The 7,820-nt window shown below is 57.2% G+C and overlaps 1 protein-coding gene across 2 annotated transcripts in view; it reads right to left on the reverse strand.

Annotated features, from left to right (window-relative positions):
• TINAGL1 (tubulointerstitial nephritis antigen like 1) overlaps positions 1-7,302 on the reverse strand; it is a 28,985-nt gene extending 21,683 nt beyond the window's left edge. Inside the window, exons 1-2 of one of the 2 annotated variants that reach the window (XM_054012012.1) lie at positions 7,201-7,302; positions 2,088-2,413 (exon numbers count right to left, since the gene is read on the reverse strand). In XM_054012012.1, the coding sequence (XP_053867987.1) occupies positions 2,088-2,391 (304 nt within the window). In that variant the 5' untranslated portion in view covers positions 2,392-2,413; positions 7,201-7,302. Of the gene's footprint in view, positions 1-2,087; positions 2,414-7,189 lie in introns of both variants that reach the window. The other variant, XM_054012010.1, reaches the window with a different exon arrangement.
• Between the last annotated feature and the right edge of the window lie 518 nt (positions 7,303-7,820).

Below are 7,820 nucleotides of genomic sequence, written 5' to 3' on the forward strand. Positions count from 1 at the left end.
ACCGGGGGAGGAGGGGGGGCAGGCTTTGCTTTCAGCTGCACGGATGTAAATCCAGAATAGTTCCGGATTCCCACTGGTGTAACAGATCAGAACCTGCCCCCTGGCTTAGGGGCCGGCTCTCCACACTCCCAGCATGGAACCCTCATGTCCCAGCGTGGCCGCCGCAGAGCCCCCTCTCAGGCCAACCCCTCCGCGACTCCAAAAAGGGTGCACACCGGCCCCCTGATTGGCGATGGAGTAAAGAGCGCCCGGTGGTTTGTGCCACAACCATTGGACTCTGCGGTGGGGAGGGCAGGAGTCATTCCCAGAGAGCGGCGTTCACAGGGTGAGATCATGCGACAGACTCGCCCACGCCCCTGTGGATTGGAAACATTTTCGATAAAGGCCCCAGTTACAAACGCTTTATTCATCTTTGTACGCCGGCTGGTTCCTCAATGGCTTCTTAGAAAGAGTTTTGTGACACGCATCAGAGGGAGGGACACACAGCCCAGCGGATGCAGTCTCCCCAGCAAGGTACGTCAGGGTTAACATGACAGTGAAACATACGTGGCTCTGAGGACCATGATCTTGACTGATCAGGTTCTGATCTCAGTGACAGCAGCATCAACGCAAGGCCCTGAGCACCGGACAATGAAAGGTCCCATTTTCAAGTGTAGGGATGTTACGCATGGAACTGGCCAAATTCCAGTCCAGCTCCTTATCCTGGAATTCCCCTGACAGGGTCAAAGCAGACACCATCGTCTTGTTCACTCCCCCATCCCAGCTGGCCGGGCAGCGTTGCTAGGCGATAGCTGCCACATTTCAGCCCCGGGCAAAGGGACTCATTTATCTACCTAGGGTCAGATTCTGTGTCCAGTTGCACCAGGCGATGTTCTGGAGTGAGTTCGCTGAAGGCAAAAGCGTTATCTGGATTTACTCTGGTGTAACGGCACACAGAATACAGCCCACAGGCTGTCCTGCGCTGCAGGGCCTTCAGACGAAGGGTGCTAAGGAACGGTCAATAACTAATGTGGGCCAGATTCTCCATTGGTGGAAGTCACCAGGGCGCCAGTGCATTCACATTGATTTACACCAGCTGAGGCTCTATGTTCCTAGAAATGGAACTGGAATGTACTGGGCCAAATTCTGCTCTCAGTTACTCCCCAGGGCAAAGTCAGACAGGGCATTAGGAAGCCAAACCTCCATTGTCTCCAGTGGCATTTACATCTCTTACGCCAGGACTGGGTTTGCCCAGGAACAGGATGCGAGGTCTCCCTTCCCGGCCCATGAGTTTTCCAGCGCCTGGCACCTCTGGGGTTACGACTCTTCGTTCAAGAGGCGGGCAGAGCTCTAGGAAAGGCTGCTGGCACCCCCCCGGCCCCCCCTCCCGCAGCCCGGGGCCAGAGAAAAGCCGCTATGACGCGTGTGAAGTGCACACATTCCCAGCCGCTGTTGGGCTGAGCTCTCGCAGCTGCCAAGGAAATGATCACATCTTAAGTAGGATCTGCGATAAGGGAGAGACCGATGACTGGCAACGTCCTCTGGGAAGGCTCCAAAGGCAGCCCGGTGCCGAGCAGACCAGCAGGGGGCGCAGGGAGACGCCTCCCCGTGTCTGGGGGTTTGACCCTGGGGTGGTCCCCTTATGGATGGGGACAGGGGGATGGCTGCTGGACAGCAGCCAAGTGGGCAGGAGAGGGAACAGAGGCCCTGTTGAGTGGAATTGCTGTTGACTCCACAGGAGAATAGAGGGGCGGGGGTCATTGAGAGCCAGGAAACACTGAGATTGCAGGTTCAAATCCTGCAGCAGGTGGGACCACACGTTATCCCCGTTCGATAGATGTCTGGGTGGCGAGGGTGGGTCCCAGCCTAGTTTGATCTACACAAACTCCACCGGAACGATTGGTCTGTCATTGGCAGCCTCGGTGGAGAAGCCAAGCGCTGAACAGGACCTGGGGACTGAGCTATGGGGGTTGCTCTGGGGCAGGCGGATGGGTGGGAGCTGTGTGGATGTGAGGGACTGTGCTTGCATTGCTGCTGACCCCATGGGGATACCCAGAGGCCCTGGGCCAGACCAGAGCGAGCTGCTGGAGGGGGTCTGCCCCACCTACCTTTGTGCACAGGCACGGGGGGCGGGATGCCCAGGCAGTACTCCCAGAAATCAGGGCAGCAGTCGGAGATGGTGCGGTTGCAGAAGAGGTCGCAGTAGCAGATGGTATCCAGGTAGGGCACGGTGCAGGCGTCGTCCCTGCCGGCACAGCAGGCATCGCTCCTCTCACAGTACGAGCCGCCGGCGTCACGGATCCCCCGCTCGTGCAAGCCCGGTGCCAGCTCTCTGCGGGTCCGGGCCCCGTGGGCAGAGAGATCCTCTGCTGCCAACAGCCAGAGGGTCGGGAGAGTCCACAGCAGCCTCATCTCTGGGCCGACGTCCCTGGATCTGCAGGGGCCAGGCAGGGAGAGAGAAGGACAGGACGTGAGGAAGGCAGGGTCCGGAGTGGACACAGGCACCTCCTGGCCCACAGCCTCGTTCCTAGGGCTGGGCTAAGAGCTCAGAGGGGGACATGAACCCTGAGGGACACGAGCGTCGCCATGATCTCACCTCGGGCCCCAGGCCACTGGCAGGTGCGTGGCAGCAGGGCTTCCGAACACAGGCAAGTGGGACTTGCCATGGGGGCTAGTGAATTGGTGGCTGCCAGGAGACCCTGGAACGGAGCTTTCCCAGCTTTGCCCAGCCCGAGGATGAGATGCAACCAGCCCGAGGACACCCAGGCCACACTGCCACCCGCACCGGTGCTTGCTTCGGGTCATCAGCACGGCATGGGCCACAGCGCCGCCATGAGACATCCTCCTTTAGGGCAGCACTCAGGTGGCCAGCAGAGGCTCTCCAGATAAGCCCCACTGCAGCCTCATAAAATGCGACATGCGGCTAGCACCAGTGGATGCACAAGTACGGGGGACAAGGGAGCTAAGGCAGCGACCTACCCTCCAGGGGAGCTGTCAGCTAGTTCCACTCTCCAGGAACGATCCCCCATAATCCCTTGCCAGACTTGCATGCACGGCCCTGCAGGAGACACCATGCATCCTCTGCGCCCCTGTGCAGGACAGCGTGAAACACCGACCAGCCAGTCGCCCAGCTTGCAAAAGGGACTCTGCTCTGGAAACTCACGAGCAAGGGCATCGCCCAGAGGGAGAGGGGGAGATTTAACGAATGGCTCTGTCCTAAGTGCTGTGGGCAGAGGACAGATTCCCTTCCCTTTTGTGTTTCTTGCCATGGAAGCCACCCCAGAAGGTGGTTGATTCATCAGAGCTACTGATGCAGAGCTTGGGAGCTATCACTCAGAGCCGCAAAGGTATTTAGGCACCATCTGGGAGTTAAGTACCCAAACACCTTTCAGGGTCTGGCCCTAAGAGACCAGAGGGAGATGCAAGTCGGGGGTGTTCCCTTCCCAAGCAGATTGACAGTTGTCAGTCACATAGCATCACACCTGGCTGGGAAAAGGCGGGAGCTGGGGTGCTGGTTGTTTGCAAGGTGTGGGAAGAAATGATCTGTTTGTTGCTTCCCAAATCTTTACCAGGATAAAGGTACAAAATACCTGGGTTCCCTGCACATCAGATAACCTAGGTGAGGGCTCCCAGCGGGTTAGATAGGATCAAGGCTGCAGGTTATGTAGGATCAAAGCCCAGGCTAGCAGGGAGCTTGATAAAATTGGGCCCCAAGCTCCCAGCAGCTCAGACAGCAGAAGCCAGCTGTAAGCTCTGTGCACGCTTAATATAAGACCAGACTTTGGCTGCTAGTGTTGCCATCTCTCCTGATTCTGTTGCAAGCCTCGGGATCTTTGCGATTTTACCTTAAAGCCCCAGCTCCCGGAGTCAGGTGATTCCCCGAGAATCTCAGCTTCCGTTTAAAAAACTAAGTAAGTTTCTAGCCCTGCTGGTTGCAGAGAGAAACTGGAAAATGGGACCCCTGAGTGCTCCCCCACCAGGAGAAGCAGCTGATCTTTATTCTTCATTAAATCCCATGATTGCGCAGGGCCTGGCTTATGAGGAGGTGATACCAGCTTTGCCTTCACCATCAGGTCAGCCGCGGTGCAATGCTGCTCCCAGACTAGTCCGGGCAGCGAGAAGCTGCCAGGAATGTATCGGAGCATGTTCCTGTTTAATCCCCTCAGACTGGAGAAAGAAAGCAAGAACAGGCCAGTGCAGCCATTACGGCCTTCGTCTCCAGCGCCGGGCAGCCAAGGGCAGCCTCTGAAGGGGGGTGGGAGCAGCATGGCGGGCCACAGCCTATGAGGCACTCCATGGCTGGGCCAGGCTGTGTGTCTGGACCGCACACGCTGCCTCAGCATTGCTGTTACCAGGGCATAGCGTGGGGCGGGGAGGGGCCCCGTCTGATCGCAGCTTGGTGAGCTCCATGCAGCAGCTCAAATGCACTCGGGGGTTTCAGTTCTAAAGGGAGGGGGCTGCCGGACATGCGGCTGTGCATGTCCTCCCCTGACTCCACCCCCATCATGCACTGGCCTGCGGTACATGGACCAAGGCTTTCTCGCACGCTCCTCTGCAGCGACACAGGCTCAGAGCAGAATCAGGCCCTACATGCCAACGCCAGGGGGAGTCTGGTCCGCGGTGTGGCATTCATGTGGGGCCAGAGAGGCCCAATCCTGCATCTGGAATCCCCCCTCCCCAGGAATCATCCAGCGCTCCTGCTCTGGTAGCCTGCCTGCACTGGGGCGTTTTGCACAAATGTAACCTCGGGGCCCGATCCTCCCACACACAGCACCTAGTGCAGGCACGTTCACCAGTGCAGAGTGGGTGGGAATCAACATCCCCGTGAGGGGCAGCGTCTCACGCTCACTCCACACTGCTGTAAGTGACAGCACAAGGGACTGGGCGATGGAGACACAGGTCTCCAGCTGCTGCACTGGGGTAAAGGCTGAGACGTGCCCAGCGCAAGCCTCTTTTCACGCGGCAGTACCCCATCTACACTAGGGCTTTGCATGGGCCTCGCTGCGCCATTGCAGCCCCTGTCCACAGTGACCCAGGTATAACTGCATGAACCCAGGCGTCGACACAAGAATTGGCACTGGTTTAGTTACATGGGTGCGAGCCCCTGGGGGGGGATGTTCTGAATCTGGTGTAAGAGTAGCTTATTCCTGTCCATCTCTGGGACTTAGCTGGCCCCCATCACTCTCGCCTCTGAGCTCCTCACAATCTTTAATGGATTTAGCCCAACTCCCTGTGAGGCAGGGCAGTGGGGAAACTGAGGCACAAAGCGACTAAGTGATTTGCCCAAGGACACTTGGGCACTTTTGAAACTGTTACCCTTCAACTCACTCAATCTGTGATGCTTTTAATCTGAAACCAGAGCGTCCAGCCCCCGTTTGCACCAGCGTCGCCAAAGCGGGGGATTAAACCAATTTTGTTCTTTCGGTGGCCACTTGAGGGTGGATCCGGCCCGAGAGCGGGATCCACCCGCCCACCAAGAGTGAAAATAATTGGAAGTGTGTGTGACTTTTTGCCCTGCAATGCAACACCTCAGGGATGTTTCCTGCAGCTCTTCCCCTCACGCCAATCCCTGCCCAGAGGTTTTATTCACCTTCCTCTCAGCATTGTTCGGGGACATGTCAGAACGGAGCTTTCCTCTCTCCGTCTCTTTGATCTGCAAGGGCCAGTGTAGTATCCCGGACTGCAGGACTGAGCTCACTGCAGGGCAGAATTGAGGGGCACTGGCTGAGCTGTGGGTAGGGTGACCAGATGTCCTGATTTTATAGGGACAGTCCCAATTTTGGGGTCTTTTTCTTATATAGGCTCCTATTACCCCCCACCCACTGTCCCAGTTTTTCACACTTGCTGTCTGGTCACCATAGCTGTGGGTGGGGAGGCCTGACCTGGGGCAGCAGGGGGCTGTGGGAATAGCAGAGCATTGCAGGACAGGATTGAGGGGAAATTAGTCCAGTACCTGCTCACACTGCTCCTGGCTCCAGCCTGCGTTCAATCCTTCCCTCCCTTTCATAGTCACTTGGGTGATAGCAGCCTTGCCTGTAACTCCCTGGCCAGTCCTCCTGATAGGGGGTTTGAAAGTGCATCTGAATGTACAGTGCTGGGATCTAGGACTTAGACAATGTGATGAGTTTCCAGGGCTCAGCAGCTAACTTAGGCGGGGAAGGGGAGGGGGACGAAGGTCAAAAGGCAGGGAAGGAATTTCAATCTGTTTTTGCCAGCGCCTGTGCTTACTGCAAGGTAAGCAAGATGCCTTCATTTTGTTAGCTTAACCCTCTGACCTAGGTCTGGGACAAGCAACACAGGGCATAAATCCCAGAGCTGCAAAGCTAAAGTGGGCTCAGGAAAATGCTTGGAATCTGGCGGCCGGTGGTAATTGCTGGGCGACTGTACAACACCCAGAGGTGGCTGCATTTCACTGCTGGGCGAGCGTTCCCCGGGCAGCATTGCTGTGTGACTGTAAAACAGCAGTTAGGTCCCACCCCAGAGGACGCTGCATTTCAGTGTTGGGTGAAGTCATCCCTGCAAATGCGGGGTCAAATCTGGATCCCATTCCCCTTCTTGCAACCCTGCTGAAGTCAAGTAGGGGGGCGTAACGTGAGGGCAGATCTTGCCCCCGGTCTGTAAAGTGTGGTGCCGTATCCCCTGGTGGGAAAGGAAGCCGGCAAAAAGGGGAAATCAGCTCCCCCCGGAAAGGCTGTTTTCCAGCCCCAGCCCAAACACACCCTGCCTTCAGATCTTAGCAGCTGGCTGTTCGGGGCCGTGTTCTTTCCTCCCGGCTACACCTCTGTTACACACACCAGGGATAAGGAATCTAGGAGCTGTCCCAGTCCCTCCCAGTAACCCCCCCAACCTTCCCACTCCACACAACCCCCATCGATAGTGCATCTACCCAGGCAGGTATGAAATATTTGCAAAGCCTTCCAACATTCACTCCAACTCAGCCAGCCCCTCTGGGCTGGGACCGGCTGGCAGCTGATCCTCCTGGACTGCAACCAGCTCTGAACCTAAAGCTGAATCCAGATCTTCAAGAAACAAAATCATGTCTCTCCCGTTCCCCTAAAGCAGTGAGAAATCCATGAAGCGGATTCCTTCCCCCTCCTCCTCCCTGGCTGCTCCCTGCAGAAATCGTCGCCCACAGCTCCAGCAAAACCCACAGGGAGGAGGCAAACCCCATTAGAGCCCAGCTCCCTGCCAGGAAAGAAGAGGATTTTACCTGAAACTTGCCTGTCCCAGCACAGCCGCAGTCTGGGCTCGCCAGCAAAAGCCCTGTCGTCCCCCTGCAGGACAGACTCCTAACGCAGGCAGAGCAGCGGAGCCACTCCTCTGGGCCTGGCTCTCTCGCACACACTGGTGCAAAGGGGCCCGGGCACTCCTTATGTAGCACCCGCCTTCCCACCTCCACTCATCCGCTGTCAGCCAGCCTCCCCTGGCTCCAGGGGGAAAGGCTGCAGCCTTCACATGCACAGCCCAGAGCAGAGCTCCACATTCCCAGACAAAGGATGGGGTTTTGGGGAGCTTCGGCTTGGACGGGAGCTGGGCAGGGAGATTTATGTCCCAATCCCAGCACTCTTTCTTCCCCTCGCCAGCACAGACACAGAGCAATCCCCAGGCCAGATCAGAACCACGCTCCATCTAGCCCAGCCGCATGAGAACCAACCCCATACGGTGTACCCGCTCCGTACCAGGCACATTCCCCGAAAGCTACACTGCCCTACCCTATCGCAATCCCCTGGCACCCGAAATAACGCCCCAGGGTGCCACTGTGCTGCAGCTTGTTCCTAGAGAATACGTAGGGTTGGCAGAATTTCAATGGCTAATGTAGGTGTTTATTTTTAAGCATTTTT

Source organism: Malaclemys terrapin, chromosome 22 (assembly GCF_027887155.1).
Source record: "Malaclemys terrapin pileata isolate rMalTer1 chromosome 22, rMalTer1.hap1, whole genome shotgun sequence".
In the NCBI taxonomy this organism is placed as follows: domain Eukaryota; kingdom Metazoa; phylum Chordata; order Testudines; family Emydidae; genus Malaclemys; species Malaclemys terrapin.